The sequence below is a fragment of the Pelecanus crispus genome, chromosome 16 (genome assembly GCF_030463565.1).
Source record: "Pelecanus crispus isolate bPelCri1 chromosome 16, bPelCri1.pri, whole genome shotgun sequence".
NCBI classification, from domain to species: Eukaryota; Metazoa; Chordata; class Aves; order Pelecaniformes; family Pelecanidae; genus Pelecanus; species Pelecanus crispus.
Genome location: NC_134658.1, coordinates 9,655,262 through 9,673,072, shown reverse-complemented (window position 1 = coordinate 9,673,072; position 17,811 = coordinate 9,655,262). Strand labels below are relative to the sequence as shown.

At 46.6% G+C, this 17,811-nt stretch overlaps 2 protein-coding genes across 2 annotated transcripts in view; one reads left to right on the top strand and one right to left on the bottom strand.

The window, feature by feature from the left end:
- Window positions 1-413: 413 nt before the first annotated feature.
- UTP11 (UTP11 small subunit processome component) lies at window positions 414-5,614 on the bottom strand. Its single transcript, XM_075721972.1, has 8 exons — window positions 5,551-5,614; window positions 5,374-5,435; window positions 4,665-4,767; window positions 4,302-4,415; window positions 3,471-3,564; window positions 3,035-3,165; window positions 1,375-1,485; window positions 414-735 (listed from the first exon to the last, which is right to left on the bottom strand). The coding sequence occupies exons 1-8, from the start codon at window positions 5,611-5,613 to the stop codon at window positions 652-654; spliced, it is 762 nt and encodes a 253-aa protein (XP_075578087.1). The 5' UTR covers window position 5,614; the 3' UTR covers window positions 414-651.
- Window positions 5,615-6,967: 1,353 nt separating this feature from the next.
- The window catches only part of FHL3 (four and a half LIM domains 3), a 29,901-nt gene continuing 19,057 nt past the window's right edge, over window positions 6,968-17,811 (top strand). The window contains exon 1 of the mRNA XM_075721848.1: window positions 6,968-6,995. The gene's annotated coding sequence lies outside the window, so the exon portion shown is untranslated. The remainder of the gene's footprint in view (window positions 6,996-17,811) is intronic.

Here is a 17,811-nt window from a genome sequence, read left to right as displayed (position 1 = left end):
GTACAGTGGAAGAAACAATCGCCCGCTGGTAGCACCATTCCAGAATAGTCTTTGGCTAAGGTGGTGCCTGAATTCAGCAATGCGCCCTTAGCAATGCCTTTCACCTTGTACGTTTTAAAGCTAAATACTTTGTGCAGATAAAGCAGAATGGGAAAATTAAGAGGGATTTGGGGGTGGTGGGGGAGAGTGATTAGAAAAACGATAATTCAACTTTAACCTGATTGAAAAGATAGCTAAAAAAGCTGACCCGAAGTCTCCTATGGTTTTGCACATGTCATGGTCACCAGCCACAGAGCTGAACGTCACAGTCCCAGAGCACCTCTGCTGTCCATGTGCCGTACACAACCCGTCTCCCGGTCTCTTAATTTTGACCTTGACTTTTCAAGGATTGTTTATGGTGCATATTACTAGGACATTCAGGCACCTCTTGTGGCTTCCCACTGTACATACCAAGAGAACAAACCCTCTGATTTATTAATCAATTAATTAGATACAATATATTTATGGCTACCGCAGGCCCACAGTAATTTGTTTTAACAAAGTGCTAGGCTGCAGTGAAAAACAAATTGATACAGTGGGTCAGTCCTTCTTCATAAGGAGAATCCTCTTTCTTTCTAAGCAAAAGGTGGTAACAATTATTTAATGTAATGACTAACGTTTCCGCTGAAATTTGAATTTGTAAATAGCTGGACCATTTGTTGTCTCTTTCTTCACCTTTACTTTATGAGTTTTATCCTGGAAAAAAGAACAAGAAAAAAAATATGTAAGAAGGAAAAAAAACCCAACCAACCCAAACCAGCCCACCCTCATATAAATAAGAAAGTCCCTGTCTGGGACTAACAAGGCATTAGTGATAAATGGTCACTTTCCACTGTTCAGGTGGGAATTATATTTCTGTCCGCTCTTTCCGCCTTTAGGTTGTCAGGCACAATCTGTTTTGTTCACAAGCACCAGTGAATGGTGAGTCCCATTGAGACAAATGATTTTTTTGGTCATGGGGATTTCTAACATCTTCTCGTAACCTACAGAAATGGTTCCTTGCCTCTGCTACTTGAAAGTATTAATTCAGTACTTGAGAGATAGCAACAGTATTTTAGAAAAGGCTTGTGAACACCATTTCAAAGTTGAGTCTTTGCCATTGCTGACATGGTAAGACTTGGACTATAGCAGGACTAAGCAGATATAATTTACTAGCCATGGCACAACTGGAATGCTTCATCTTCTTGCTTTTTCCTTACTAAAAGAGGATTACTTATTTTTAGGAGTTATCTGGAAGTGTCAGTTTAAAATCAGAGTGAAGAAATACATACATACAAAACTAGACCTAATAACAGTAACAAAACAGATTTGAAGAACCAGAATGAAATCCCTCACCAAAAGATCTTTACGTGTCTGGATTTTCTGTGCAATAACAAACATGGCCTTTTCTCTTTCAATGCGCTGCTTCAGGAGGTCATATTGATTCTTCCTTTGCTGGGCTAATTTCTGAAGGAAAAAAAAATAAAGAAGCATTTTTAAGACAGAGGAACAAGACACTATGGTCTGTAACTGACCTACTATGAGGCATTTGGACCTCACAAACTTTTTTTTACATTTTTAAATCATAATCATATTAAATGCTGCTGCTTTAATTATGTAGCTAGATTCCACAGAACCATTTTAACATCTTGATTCTCACACTAGAGGTTTTCTAGTTAGGACTTAACTCTCTGTGCTTGTTTTAATCTCCTAAATGCAAACATAAAAAAATCAAACTTCTTCTACCCTAGTTTAGATACTGTGTAACCTTGTTCAGTAAGTAGCTGGAATTTTGTCTTTCTGAATCCTCTGAATTTCAATGTTAAGTGCAAGATAACATTTAACTCCCTAACAAAAACCCAGTTTATCGGGGGGGGGGAAGGGGGGGAGAGAGTGAGAGAGAGACCAGAGACTAATTCCTGAAGTGCTTAGAAATTGCACAGAGGCCTCCCAAAATGCAACTTGTTTGGTCACGTTTACCTACTAAGAGTGGATGGCTTTCCCAGCACAAAAATGGTATTACTGCAGGTGTGATTTAAGTAATTAAATTAAGGAGAACAGATCCCAACATGCTTAAAATATGACTCAGACATTTAGATGAGAAAACTTGTCAGTCTACAACTTGTCCAACTGCTTTACTGACAAGCCAAACCGAGAAAGCTGGCAAGAAGAAAGGGACCACAGGGTGTTTGTTATCTGACATTTGATTCAGAAAACAACAGGTTACAAATTTACCAATTGGCAATTTTAGACAACTTTATTTTTACCTTACACATACCAACTCAAGCTTATAGGACTGTCCAATATATCTAAACTAATTAAGCATAACTAATTTACAGTGTTAAAGCTGAGTGTAGCTACTTCTAGGACAGAAGTGCTGTGATATTAAAACATCGGAATCGAAGTTTATTGTGTAAGCATCATGAAACACTTTAAATTAGGAAAGCCAGGAGCTGAGACTATAGCTTAAATGTCTTTAAGAAGAAACGGGAGGAGACAAATCCTGAATTTCAAACAACTTCAGGCTCAGAATCTAACTGAAAAATACCGTGAGATCAGAAACCAAACAATAGCTACATCTATGTTGGAATAAGCTTCTTCACATCACTGTTCAGGGGTGCAAGGGTTTTTGGGGAGGTGTGATGGGAGACTTAACAGTGGATGCTGCAAAAAATCACACTTAAAACTGCAGCAATCTAATGAAAAGATAGTCCCAGAGGTGTATGTTGTGTAACAGAGGAGAAATATATCCATTTTGCCAAGGAAACTGCCTAATCAGATCTATACCATTCCTTTCTGGCCCATATGTCACAATTCTTGATTTATAATCCACAGTAGAGTGAGATAGATAACAACTGAACAAGTTCTCCATGTCAGTCCAGGAGAAGATTTCACTGTGTAGGCTCCAGGCACTTCATGATTAAGTGACATCCAATGAATGCTTTTTAGGGCTTATTACATAAAAGATCTAAAACATTAAGAAAAGTATAATACAAATAGTGGCAGTACAAACTACCTTTAAGTGGGCAGGATCAGTAGCTCCTTTCAGTGTCTCTTTCTGCAACGTTGCAATGGTCGGTCGGTTATACACTCTATCTACAAGCTCTGGAACAGTATCCAGGTGAGTTGCAATATCAAACTCCTGAACTATAAATAAAAAGAAATTTAGCAATAAACTCACACGGACTTCTTGGACTAATGCTCAGCAAACCTTCCAAATGTGTAGCTTAAGTACAGTCAGTGATGGCAAGCCCCAGCAACATAGCTCCTGCAGAACTGAGGTCTTATCTAGTAATCGAAAATGATTTCTAGAGCACCTGAATTATTATTCCTGAAAAATAAAAATCTTTTTTTTTATGATAACGGCATAAAGAAAGCATCATACTATTCTAAACAGCCTGCAAGAAAACATCACAGTACAAGTTTTCTGATAAAACCCTTTTCAATCTTACCTTCTTTTTTGGTATCAAAAAAGAACACGTGCTTGTTGGGATTTTTCCCCTCAGCATCCAGCAGATGGAGCTCCGACTTCAGCCTCTCGATTTTCTGCAGGAAAGAAAAGTTTGTCTCTATTTTGCCAAACATCCGTAACAACGTAAGTCATGTCTCTCTGAAGTAAATTCTTGTTTGTTTCTCAAGCATACAAGCATCTGAACTCTTCCTTCCTTTTTAGTCTTTGAAATACATCTAGTCTATATTTATGCTATGCCTTCATGACCTTTTTGAGTAGAGGTTAACAGTAATTTCCAGTATTACCCAGCCAAATACATACAAATCAATCTTCAAAACATTATCTGTATGGCAGACAAAGTATGAATGATTACCATGAAATCACTAGCAAAAGTATGATGGAAAATTCAAAGCTGACTTTCTTTAATTTTTTATCTGCAGCGACGGTGTGTGGATCAACATCAGAGCATAAAACATTTTCAGAAGTGAGTCCTATTTCTGTTGATTGCCTGCATACCATATTCAGACAACACACTTCGGTAACAATAATTCTCAATTCTTTATAAATAACCAAGAGTACATGTTCAATGGCTGAAATTTACATAAGAAATTGCCGTGTTTTATAGTAATGCATAGTATAGTTTTCATTATTCAGTATACCTCTAGTTTCTATATACAGAGCGAGCTCTACTGATGTTTCCATCTATCACTTCCAGTATTACACAAATCAGATTTCACTAAACTTAAGCACAATAGCCAACAAAAACAAAAAAACCACAATAAAAAGAACAATTCTGAGCAAACTGCAAGCCACTAAAAAAGTGAAGTATTACCTTGGCTTCTGCCACTCTTTTCATTTCCACATACTTAATATCCTGTGTCCTCATCAATTTCACCTGTTCAGGGGTCACTTCATCCTTTGGCTGCTTTATTAGATGAACTCCATCCTAAAACCAGACAGAACATAGCACTTACAGACAGATACCATTCAAGCTATAGTGTACTATGGGTCCTAATAATAAAATCAAAAGAACCTTTTTGTCCTTTGCCCCTCATTTTCTTCAAAGCCTTCCACAGGCACCAAACCAAGTGTACAAATTTATTTACTAATTCATAAATTAAAAACAAAACGTATAAAAAAAAATTAGTTAGATAAACAGAGTGTAACCCTGCTTGAAGGCAATTTAGATTCTCACCTGGAGCTCTGCACGTATCATTTTAAAGTAGAACTCATCAGGATTCTTGTCCAGAGCTTTCTTTTGAAGTGCCCTGAGGGCATTCTGTTTCTTGTGATAGTCACTGGGGGGAAAGAAAAAAAAAAACAGTTGTTCAGCAGTTGCTCTATGTTCACACTCCCTGATGAGATGCCGAGTCCTTCAAAGTGGTGCTCAGAGCTTTGAGACAGCAGACGAGGCTCCACATATAGAGCTGGACACCAACAAACGACTTTAGTTTTACAGTTTATTCCTTAACAAAGCTGGAAATGAATAGTGTCCAACAGCAGAGTAATGGGAACAGGTTCACCCATTCTGCAAAGCTTAATGAGCTGCTTAGCACTCCTAGATCTTCTGCAGCATCAGCCACTGAAGACAGAAGGTAACACTTCTAAGATTTTTATCAATCACAATAATAACGACTTTGAGAGGCCTTCGCCCTCCACGCTCCCCTTCCCTCTGACTCAAGCAGAGCATATTTAACCGCCTGCCGGACGGGATCAGGCAGCCCGCCTCTGGCGCGGTCAGAAGGCTGGCTCCGCACACGGCCTCTGCATCCGGCACCGCGCTGCAGGAACCGCTCGGGCCAGAGGGCAACGCTCTGGAGCCCGCCGAGAGCCGTGGCCGCCGCCGGCGCCGGCCACCTCGCGTCCAGCCCGGGGCCGCCCTCCCCTCGCGGCGCCCGACTCACTGGGCGCGGAGCCTGTAGTCCTTCTTCTTCTCCAGCAAGCCCAGCTTCTTCCGGGCGGCGGGCTAGGAGGAAAGGCAGGGAACAGCATGGGCGCCCGCCGCCATCGGCGATCCGCGGCGGGGCCCGGCCCGGGACAGCCCGGCCGAGGCGGACGGCGGCCCGGCCCAGCGCACTGACCTGTGCCCGCTCGCGGTGCGGGCGCTGCCCGGACTTGGCGGCTTTCCTGAAGGCGGCCGACATGGCGGCGGCCTCCGCTCGCCTGACTCGGGCCTCGAGCCTTCAGCCCCGCCGCGATGCCGATGGCGACACCGACGCCGATGCCCCTGCTCTGCGATGCCCCGCCCCGCCCCGCCCCGCCCGCCCCGGCCCGCGGTGCCGGTGCCGGTGCCGGTGCCGGTGCCCGTGCCCGCTCCCGCTCCCGCTCCCGCTCCCGCCCGGCCCGGCCCGGTGCCGCCGCCGCGCTGCGCGAGGGCAGGCGCTGCGCTCTGGACCGGAAGGGGCGGGCCCTAGGGGGTCAGAGGTCGCGCGAGAGGCTCGCCGGGCGGTGGCGCCGTCTCCATGGCGACGGCGGGGCCCGTGCGCTCCGCCCGCCCGCCCGGGCCCCGTTAAGCCGCGGCCGCGCTGCGCGGGGGGGAGGCTGGGCCGATCCCCCTCCCCCGGGGCGGGGGCGTCTCTGCCAGCGCACGACCCTGTGGGTCCGGCCGGAGCGCGGGCACCCGGGGCCCTTCTCGGCCGCGCCCCAGGCGCTGCCTGCCGCCGCGGGCGGGTGCCGTTCGGTGGCCGAACCCGCTCGGGAGACTCGGCCCCGTCCGTCGGGCCCGGGCAGGAGGGGCGCCGGGAGGTCGCGGGCCCGCGGGTGGCCTGCACTTCGCTGTCGAAAGGACCCCGCCGCCGCTGGCCACTCCTGGGCTCTCGCTCGCCCTGCGCGGCCCGGGCCGGGCTTGTCTGCGCTTTCCCGGGGCGCGCAGGCCGGGGTCCGAGCCGCGGCCCCGGTGGGCGGTACGCCCGGCGCCCCCCGAGCCGCGGGGCTTTGCTGCGGGCCCGCGGCAGCCGGCGCTCCCGGGAGGGGGAGCCGCAGGGCAGGCGGCGGGGCCGGCTCCGCGGACTGCTCCGTGCCCAGCACCGGGAGCCGCCACCTGGACTCTCCCACGGGGCGAGAGCCGGTACGTTTCGCTGCCGCCCGTTCGGAGGCCGAGGAGCCCGCAGCCGGCCGGCTCTCCCGGGCCGCCGCCGCCGCTGCCCCCGTCCCGCGGAGGAGCCGAGTGGCGGGGCGGGCGGGCTCCGCGGTAGCCGGGCGCTGGGATGGCCGCTCGGAAGCGAACGGGGAGGCGCAGGGACTAGCGCCGGGCCGGCTGCCCCGGGGAGGGCTCCGCCGCGCACCGCTGCCCGACGGCGAGCACCGCGCGGGGGCCGGGCTGGCGGCGGCGTAACCCCCTCCCGGCCCCGGGAGCGAGCGATCGTGCGGGGCGGGCACCGGCCGGCCCAGCCCGCCGCCCCTCGGCCCCGCCCCGGGCTGGGCTCCGCGCCGCGCCGTGGGGCCGGGAGCCGCGCCGAGCCGCGCCGAGCCTGCCCGTCGCCGGGGCGAGCAGCGAGCGGGGCCGCGGCCCCGGGACGCCGAGCAGGTGGGTCGGGACAGGCCGGGGCGGCGGCGGGAGCCGGGGCGGCGGCGGGGATGGCCCCGGGCGCAGCGGGCCGGGGGCTGGCAGGGAGCGTGCCCGGCGCTGTGCGGGGACGGGGCGAGCCCCGGGACCCCGCCTGGCTTTACTTCGTCCTTACCGGGGATGCAGCTGGCTCGGAGCGCTGCGCTTCGCTTTCTCCTAGGAAGCACAGCTTACACCGTTTTCTAAAAGGGGGGGAAAAAAAAAAAAATCTTTCGGTCGCGTCTCTTTCCCAGACTGCAAAGTTGCAATGCTTAAGCTGTATTTTATTAAGAAAGCTCTGAAACTTTACCCAACCAATAAACTCGGAAGTAAACTTAAACCAAATGCTCAATTGTAATACAGAGAAACTTTGGACACATCCTAAGTGGTTGCTATGTTTTCAGCGAATCCCAGGGTAGGTACGGGGAAAGACGACTCGAAGCCTCGCTTTTTTTTGTGTGTGTGTGTGTGTTAAACAAAGACTCAAAAGTCACAGTTTGAATCTTGCTATTAAAAAATAGCTCAGCATCTTTTCAAAATGTTTTTTTACTGAACACGGCTTTGTTTCAGGTTGTTATGTTTTCTTACAGGTAATGTTTTGTTTTTTGGTTGCCAGTTTTGTTGGTATTTTGTACTTGTGGTTACATTAATCACTTTCACTCTTTCATGAGAACTCATGGAAATGTTGGATATACTTTATAGTTAGCCTGGGTGAAGCACGTTAGCAGGGGTTACTCTGTGCTGACTCCAAGCTCAAAGGGATGGCGTATGATGGTGGTTACTTATCTTCACCATGCAGGCTTTGATACAGAGGTCTCTATACTTAGATTTGAATTTAATATGTTCACTGTTTCCCAGTTTTGAAAATCATAAAGAAATCTTTCCAAAGTGGAAAACCTGTTGTAGGAGCACAGGGAAGGCCACCCTAGACCAGGCTGACGGTCTGATGAACGCAGCGGCTGCTGCAGCACAGGCCACTGGTGAACAGCTAGGGAAGAGTGCGGGGAGATTCCTCTTACTTTTCAGACTCCTCTACCAACCATTAGAAATCTGTGGTTTTTCTAGCTGCTATGAATGTGTGATTGTCAAATATTCCTTTACTGTTAATTTTTGAGAAGCTTTTTCTTGGATATTTCCTTAGGAGTCTCTCGTATTTAAATATCCGCCTTTGGCACGAGTAATATTTTTCTGGTGCGCACAAAGGTGTTGAAGCTGCCTCGTTTCCCCAGTTTGCTTTGTGAGCATGTGGTTTAACTTCCTGATAGGCAGGCTATCAGCAGGACAGCAGGAAAGGGGAAGGCTGTCGTTTCTCCTGTCTTTTTGTGCCATTTTCTTTCCTTTTTCCTAGGATGGAGATTGTATGGTTGCCACCTTCTCTTGCTGGCTCTTTCCTTAGAGGCACAGAGCTGTGAGCATTGGTTTAATTCTTACCCTGCTAGGTCTGTAATTTTGTATACTTTTAAGGCTGGTGGCATAGCACAGGAGACAAAAATATAGGCAATATAGTTACTTGTGGGCACTAATTATAGTGGATGCTCTACAGCAGAAAGTATGTTTTAGAATAAGAAACTCCTTAAACCTGTACATAGGGAGTGGTGGAAACACACTGAAGGCAGGGTGGTGTTTGGAAATATCCAGAATTCCCTAGCAGGAAGCCTTGTGAACAGTTCCATGGTCTCAACTACTGGAGCACCACTGTCTCTCCATGTTGGATGATTTTGAGGTGCCTCTTGGCAGAAAATCTGTGCATCTCCCCTGCCTGTGTAACAGCATCTGAAGAGCTGAGCGGTGACCAGTGTGCTGAAGATCAGGCTGGTTCCTTGGTCTTTGGGAGGACGGTAGGTCACTGCCATTACCTCTGCAGGATTTGCAGCCATCTGCAGCACGTCTGCTGTCAGCTCTGCTTCCTGTTTACACTGCAGTTCGTTTTAGAGCAGACTCTGAAACAGCCGTGCTGTCCGAGGACACAGCCGGCAGCTGGGTGGCTCGGCTCTCCGAGATCATCATGGGGAAGAAAGGCAGGAGTCTCTTTCCTGGCCTGTGTATTGTGGTTGCCCCGATCACACGTGCTTTTTTTTTTTTTTTTTTTTTCTGTAGAGTACCAGCCTTGTGTGGCTATGGGCAGTGTTCACTGGTCAATAGATTTCTGAGGGCTGTGAGCTCAGTGATGTTCTTTTGGGGTTTGGACGTAGCAGCTTTAAGATGGAGGTGAACCCTTAGCTGATGGAGCCAGGAAAAACTTCTCTGCGGGCAGGTTACTGAAATTCCCAGTGCATCAACTTTGGAAGCACTTGGTTCTTCTGTTCACAGCCAGGACTCGCTCTATTGCTTGCTCTACAAGATAAGATGCTTTCTACTGTGTTCCTAATTGCAGCTGAGCTGATGCTGTTACATAGCCTGCTGTTTTTTGAAATGCCAGCAGGAAAATGGAATAAATTGATTACTCTTAGTGCTCAAGTGATTCCCACCCCCTCTCCCTGGAAAAGGACTTTTATGGTAATCACAGCACTGATAGACAAGATTTGCATGGTGGCCTGCTGGGTTCCTCGTTCACGTCTGTGGGATGTTCTCTGTCCTTAGCTTGCATGAGGTCATGCTTGAAGAGCCCTAATTGCATCAGTAGCCTCAGGAGAGAGACATGAGCGTAAACCTTTTTGCCTCTGCCTCCCCTTTCATGTGAGAACGTTTCCACAGGCAAAGAAGGTGTTGACGGAAAACTGGGGACTGACTGGCTGGCTGATCTGAATAAAAGCCAAACTTCTTAACTAGACAAAAAGCTTCATAATTTCTTGTAATTGTTCAAGTAAGGAACCCATTTCTCCTCTGGTGTTCATTATTCGGTATCCCTGGTCAACATCTGCTGTTCTTGGATTGCCTGTGCCCACCATGGAACACCCAGCTTGGTCTGGCAAGAAGGTGGTGCGAATGACACTTGCAGTTTTGCTCAGCATTCGACTCCAGAGTGCAAGCTGCTACACCTCATTCCTTAGGGGACTTTGACTGTTTCTGCTGAAGTAGGGGTAGTTGCAATGGCCAAACTGGAAAATTCAGAGAGAACTTGACAATGTTTTGCCTGGTGATGTCATGAAAACAAATATAAGTGTTTTACTCTGTTTACAAAAAAAAAAAAAAAAAGGAAAGAAAAAAGGACAGCTGTAACAATAGGCACCAGCTGCATCTAGGGAAAGGAAAAGACCAGTTGTTAGGGGGCAGAGAAATGCTACCAGTATTATTTAATCTTCAGATTGCTACCAAGAGCTTAGAATCACTTCTGAAAGGTAGGACATTCAAGTATGAGGGCTGAGAGTTTGCAGGCAAAGGGGTTCGGCTGCATGTGCTTTGCTGGGTCCCAATGGGACTTGGGTCGCACAGCCAGACTTCACAGCTCTGACTGCTGTCTGTGAAGCAGCTGCCGTGAAGCTGCTGCAACGTTCTCCGTTCTGCAGTCACTTGACAGAGGGGAGGTGGCATTTCCCATGAAGGCTGATATGTAGTTACTAGACTTTGTCCATTAAGAAGTGGTGTGTCTTCAGCTACAGTTGGAAAGAAAAATGCTCCATTCTGCAGAGATGCAGTTGCTGAGAAAAGTCCTTGGTCTTTGTTTCTTCTCTTCCTTCCGTTTTGCATGGGTTTTGCCAGGTGTAAAATACAATTGTCAGCAGTTTACAGGGAGGGTGAGTGTCAGTTTTCCTGTTAAAGAAAATATCAAGGGTCTGATTGTGAAAGGAAAGGGGAAACTGAAGAATGCCACATGGCTTCTACCTTCCTGTATTTCATCCTAGCAGAATTGCCTCTGCTGAGTGACTCACTGTGTGTCTGTTGATATTTGATAAATGGAGAACAGTTTTAACAAATTATTCTGCCCTTACTCAACAGGAGCCCACTGAGAGGATAATATTACTCTGGGAGGAATCAGAAAGACATGTCCATTAGGGCTAAGTTAATCAATAATTATTTAGAAATGTGTTGACGCAGAATCCAAATAGCAATGGAATAAAAATCCTGAAATTTGTGTTCTTAGTGCAGTCTCACTTTGACTTTATTTGGCCTGTGGTCACCTGACTGTTAACATTAACTCCTATCATTTTTTATTTGGCTCTGAATATATTACTGCAGATTGTCCCAGGCTTGTAAGTTGCAGAGTTCTTTTTATGTGAAGTATTTTGAACTTCTCAAATAAAAAAAAAAATTTCTTAAATCAGTGCTATGGATAAATATTAACTCTAGACCCTTCTGATTGGTGTCACTGCTGGATGAAAGTTTGTTGATGCTTATGCCCAGCCTGCCCGGTGCCGGTTCTGTTCAGGAATATAAATTCTCTTCCAGCACCAACCTGGTGGCTGATGCCAAGGACATAATCTTAACTGCTTCCTAACTTAGTTTTGAATGTCTGAGCTATAAGCCAGAGGAATGTGCTGTATCTAACCTGGAGCTGTTAGCAGTCTCCAATGTCATAAATCCAGTGAGTGGAGAAGCCAGTGCAGGTGACTGGACAGCTGGGGCTGTTTTCTTTACACACGAGGGGGAAAGGGACCTCTGAATAGCTCAAGGAAATGCTCAGTGCTGTTGGAACGGCCACAGCTCTGCTTCCCTAGTGCTTCCTTCAGCACATGTTACACTTGACCCTGCCAGTACTAAACGCCAATAGGAGTCAAGTCATTGTCCCCAGTGGCAGTTTAAACTGCTTGGCCATTGTTGAGAGTCCAAGATTTTCCTCTCTCACCCTGTTTAAATGACTGCTTGGATGTGCAGCCAAAGTAAACATGAGCTAATAAAAAATGTAGAGATAACAGATACAGACTAGCTGTTGCGGACTAAGCAGGCGTGCTGTAGCACAAAGATGTCTGAGTGTTGCTTGCATCTTTTCTGCTTTAGTTTTGAAGCTCAATTACCTGAAAAAGAGGTGGTAGAGATCAAGTGTAACTTCCTTTCTATTGCATTAGGGGAACTGTATTTATGTGTGTCCTTTGAATAAGAAAGGGCTCTCTTAGGCTGCTGAGGATCTAGTACCTGCCTTGCAAGTGGTAGTGTGCAAACCCCAGGCTAGCACTTCCTCGCTTGAGAGCTGGAAGTGCTGTGGCAGACGTGCAGCTTTGGAAAACTTTCCTGTATTTCCCCACAGTCCATTCCATTGTTGGCAATAAATGCATTTTCAATTGACTTTTTTACTTTTTCATTTACCCAATACACAGCCTGTGAAGGCCCTTGCTGTAAGATAACACTGAAATTGGTAGTCTGCAGCGGGTTGTAAGGAGGTGAGGTATCTACACTGCTATCAGGAGTGCCTAAACTTATGGTAAGGGAAAGAATTAGACTGGGAGAGGATCGACAGTCTTTCCCTCTGTGAAGCCGCTGTGGAATGATAGCAGTTGACTGTCCCTGTATTCCTGTGATGCAGTGCTGTCGAATCCTGTGTTATAAAAGGTGCTGAAGTGAATAGATGGGGAGGTACTATAATTGTTTGGCTATTCAACTGTTTTAAGTGCTTGTATGTTGCTAGCATACGTAATTGCTGTGTGTCTGAAGATGGCTGACCTGCTGAAGTCCTGTTGCAGTGGCTTGCTTTGCTTTCCTCTTCCTGAGGCCTGGGTTGGCATGCCTTTGGCTCCGGTGGGATCGTGCAGCCTTGCACTCTGTCCTCCAGCCTCTTCCGTGGTGGAATGGCAAGCGGTGATCAAAAGGCTATAGAGGAACTGAGGGCTGAGAGCGTGATATGACATTAAAGGACTAAAGGCTGCTGGGCAATAATTACCATAAACGATGCAGACAAGTCCAGATCTAGGAACAGTTTTTCCTCTTTCATCCCAAGCCAGTCATGGCTCATGCTGACAGCACACCTGGAAATGAGGTAACTGAATACTCTGCCCACATTGTTCGGATTAGCTGGGGCTTGGGCACAGACGTAGCATGTGTTTTCTCTGCTCCTGGGCAACCTTTGTTCTCCTGCAGCCAGGAAGTCTTACTGATGAAATGAGACAAGACAGGGTGCTTCTCTTCCTTTCTCGGGAAAGACTCTCCTAAGCCACCTGTGGTGTGACTTTCCTGAGAAATACCCTTTCCAGATGTGGAGATCTTGCTGCTATTGAAGTATGAGGCAGAAATACTTCCAGTGCTGCCTGAACATGTTATTTAGGTCAATTGCAAGGAAGATGGCAACGTGAATCAGAACAGGAGTTGGACGAGGAGGCAAGTTATTAGACAGCACCTTGACACCCCCTGCCAACGCAGGATTTTTCTCTGCCAGCACAGAAGCACGGTTAGAGATCACATTCGTTGTCTTCTGTGCTCTCCGTACACTGCTGTAACCATCAGTAGCTGGACTGGAAATGAAAGAGAAGGCTGCAAACAAAAGCCTTGCCTCTGCATCGGTGTACCTATTTCCTGGTGTATTAACTACTCTCTCTGAAACAGAGAGACAGAGCGAGGTCTCCTCCTTATCCCTCTGGAAAACAAGATACGTCAGAGTAATTGCTCTAACTGCATCCATTTTGTGTGAATGAGTCTCCAGAAGATGCTTTTGTGGAGCCACAGTCATCGCATTTTTGTGGCAGTTGCTCGCTGGTGGAGTGCCGGCCGAAATAGCTCGGATGATTTTCCTACCAGGTAATCTTCGGGCTGTGCCCAGTCGCAGGAGCGCTGGGGGTGCGCAGGGAGCACAGCAAAGCCAACAGCCTGAGTGCGCTGGGCTGCCTGTTGAGCTGAAGGGATGTCAGCAGTGGTGGGAAACCTAAAAACGTCCCGTTGGGCTGGGCTTTGCCGAGCACTCTGTTTCCCTTCCCAGAGGAAACGGCCTGAATTTACCCATTGCTCTGTAGAGACCTGTAGGCTAAAACAAATTATTCTTACGCAGTAGAAAACATTGGGACCAACCTTAACTGATGAAGCAATTTGCCAGCTTTTAGCCTCAAGGTCCCTAGTCCCTCAGGGGTTTCCAGCGTAATAACTTGGGTCGGTTTCCCAGAAAGATTCTCTTGGATATGTGCTGTTGGCAATACTCTGGCTCATTACTGGCTGTTTTATTTTTCCAAGAGCCAGCTCTTGTTAGCTTCGTTCTCACAGTATTGTTTTCTTTCTAGAAGAAGCTTTTGCTGGCTCTCCTAAACTATCGCATGGGAATTGCTTACTAGCTTAGATTTTTGGGTTTTTTTTTTTGTTTTGTTTTGACCCAAAGCTGTGCTTTGCTCCCCTCTGTAACACTGCCAACATCATTTCCAGTCTCTTTTAAGCATATGTTTTGCAATAATATCTAAACTCTGGCTCCAAATAACTCCTTTACAGAGAGATTAGGATCTTTTAACGAAGGAATTGAGAAGCAAATAGTGAGAACAAAAGCAGTATCTTGAGAGGCTGTAAGACTATCCTGACCTTTCCCAAAGGCCTCAGCCTAGACTTCAGTGTTTAGCTAGCAGATGGCAGAAATCAGGGTGGACTTCAGTTTGCACAGCCCTCTGCCCGGTTACTGTGTTTGCTGGAAATGTGCTCTGCACATGGTTGCCATCTGGGCTTGACTGTACTATTCTTATAATCTCCAGGGAGCCTTCTCTAGCAGAGCTCATCTCTGATGGAAGTCCTCTTTGGCTGACCTTGCGCTGAGGCTAGTATTAGCAGCGTGGATTTTTGAGATTTGACAGCAGCATTCTTCATAGGAAGAAAACTGGCTTGGGACATGTTTTGTCCTGGCTGGGAAAGAAGGTATGCCACTTGCCAGCTGCATTCTCCAGGTATCAGCTGCGTACATGGTATTAAACTAGAGAGTGAGGAGGTCAATATTAACATTTTCAAAACTTCAGGAGAAAGTGCTACAGGAAAGCCCTTCAGAAAACCAACCAAAAAATTCCCTTTGCTTTAAATGGGAGAAGTAGATGTAGAGGTGGGAAGGAAGTTGCACGAGGCCATCCAGGAAATTAGCAGCAGTGGTGGGAGCTCCTCCTTGGTTTGCATCAGTGCATGTCTAGGAGGCTGTGTATCTGCAGAAATAAAGATTGATGGTTAGAGAACTGGCATCTTTGGAAGTTAAATTTCTCTCCTAATTAGCACATTGCTCAATTTGGGTTGCAGGTGAGTTGAGTTCCAGTCGCTCCATGCGTTTTTACACGTTCGTCGCTTGTTAGTGCGTATGACTAATACGAGCGCATGGATTTCAGTATCTCCGTAGGACTAATAGCTACAAAGTTTTGTGGCAGAATAGCAGAAGTGTGTAAAGCTGATGCTCTGGTGAATGTTAAATGGGACTATCTACACTTAGATTTCTATCTTCATTGAATCTTCCTTTATACTGTAGTAGTACCATAGATCTGGAGGTTGCGAATTTCAATTAAATTTGCACAAAATGGCTTTGGGGCAGTTTCTTCTTGGGAATCTGTGCTGTTGTCCTTGTAAATATAAAACCTGATGCACCAGATTAAAATAATGCAATCAGAACGGATTTTCTAGAAATGTTTTCTAATCCCTCTGAATTGTGATTCTTAAAATTTATATTCAAATGTTTTCTGCCACACAGGCAGAATGAGGGCTCCAAATGGTGTGAATAACTGCTCTTGGCAGCCCTATTTACCAAAATAGTAGCTAAGCTGGATCCTGTGTGTTCTGACCTGCCTGAGTTGCATGTCGTCCATTTGCACCAGCTGCTGCAGTGTCCCGGAGAATTTTCTGCATTGCTTTTTAAAGATTTATATATGCAGGGACAAAAAATAGATCAGAAGACTTGCATACACTATGAAGATCCTTTCCTGATGTTACATGCTGTAGAGCCACCTTTTCCTCCAAGCTCTTTCCCAGCTGGCCTCATCTCTCTGTGCTATCCAAGGTTTTTACCTTTATTTGCACGAGTGAGCCTGGGGTTGTGGTGGTCTCTTTTGCTCATCCTTGGTAGGGCAGGCAGTTGAGATGTGTTGAACCTGGAGCTGAGAGTCTCAGAATTGCAAGGGAGCTGACTAACAACTGGTTGTTACAGAGGGAGGTGAGAGTTGGCTGTGGGGGTCCTGACAGGAGGCAGAATCTTCATCTGAATCCAAGCAAATGGTCTGCTTTTCAGAGGAACTGGGCTGACTTTGCCTGAATTCAAAAGAATGGATAGGTGCTTAGCATCCCTGGAGTTGAGAGGCCAAGATACAGGCTGCCAAATACAAAAACAAGGCAAGAACAAAAGCAACCCCCTCCCAGCCTCCGTTCTGAGGCGGTAACTGCTCTGGCACAGATGCAGCGTTTCAGGTGTGGAAGGGTATGTCCCAGCTTGAGCAGCCGGTCCTGTGAGCTCCGCTGTCCCCTGGGAGCAGGGCGCCTGTGTTCCCGTTTGCCCTGTGTATCTTGCAATGTGCGTTCACAGACCTGTGTTCACTCCTAAATCACACCGCTCTGTACTCGTGACCCTTCTATGATGCATTGAACACTGAACCTCTGGCACCCATTTGCCTTCTGCTCCTTCCTGCCTGCCCCAGTCCATCCTTAATGAAAAGTCTCGGTCTTTCCTTGGCCTTCTGCACTCTCCAGCTGTGCACCGGTTGGAGCTCACTTGATGCTACTTGTGATACAAACTCCCAGGAGAATTTGTGTGATGGTCCCAAAGAGGCTCCTCTCCACGTCTGTCCTGCTGCAGCTTTGTCCCTTTGTTTCCCAGGCTCCTGCCTTGTGCAGCCGTCTCGGGCTCAGCTGGCCAGCCCTCCTTCAGCCACACTCTTGAGAAATCTTAGCGGAGAGTTAGACCTGGCAGATGGAGGCTGTTACCTCATTCCACAAAAATGCTTTGTTATTGAGAAAATGGAAACTGTCTGAGGTTTGGGAGCTGAATAGAGTCATTGGTGTCTGTTTTAACCACAGTTTGGTGGTGACTGCTGAAAGTTCCCCTCTCCGAGCATTCCCTTTTCCTACACCCATAATCTTCAAGTCATCAGAGAGCTGCAATGATTTAACTCGTTAGCTGAGAAAGTGCTGAATACTGTTGCATACTCTGCAGAAACTTTGCTAAAACTCAGCATCTTCCAGCAAAAGAAAAATGGCTAGCCAATAAATAACACTTTGCAAACTGTTGGCCAGAAAAGTGATCCCTATGGATACTAAGCCAAATTCAACTCTTTTTTACAATCTCAGCTGTGCCTCTTGTTTACTTGATTTTTAAAAAGCTGTATTAATATTATGCAGGAGCTTCTTGGAGAGAAAAGGCATGCATGGAGGCTTATGTTTCCTAATTCCTTAACACAGGTATCTGAATCCCCATTCTGAAGAGAAATTTCTTTTCATCCGTAATTTTTAAAAGTAGATTTCAGCACTGGGGATTTGGGAGCACAGGAGAAAGAATAAAAATAGGGATTGAACTATTTGCCAGCTGGTTTTCATATTGCTGTGAATAATGACTTGAGTTAGTCAGTACAGAAGAGCATTAACCTAAATACAAGACTTGTTTTAGTTAACAGATATTTGTATGCATTTGTGAAACTGTGGCATCTGATACATCCTGCTGAGAACATTGCATAAGCATTATTCACCAAGCACCCTAATAGAGCTGAAAGCAGCAGTGTTAGCTTTTTGGAAATAAAATGAACACTTTATTTATGTATTTTTAAACTAATGAATCTTAGCGGGCCAAATGAATGTCTTCCAGCTGCTACAGATGGGTTTTACATGACTAAATATTTTGGTGCATAGAAAAACCTAGAATACTGGAACCACAAGATATTATATATTTCATTATTACCCCAGAATATAAATATGACCTTCAGATTTTGAATTTGTTTACCCAAATTTCAAGTGTTCACTTAGAAATTCATCATTTAATACTGTTCTGATCTTGTTATCTGGGAAG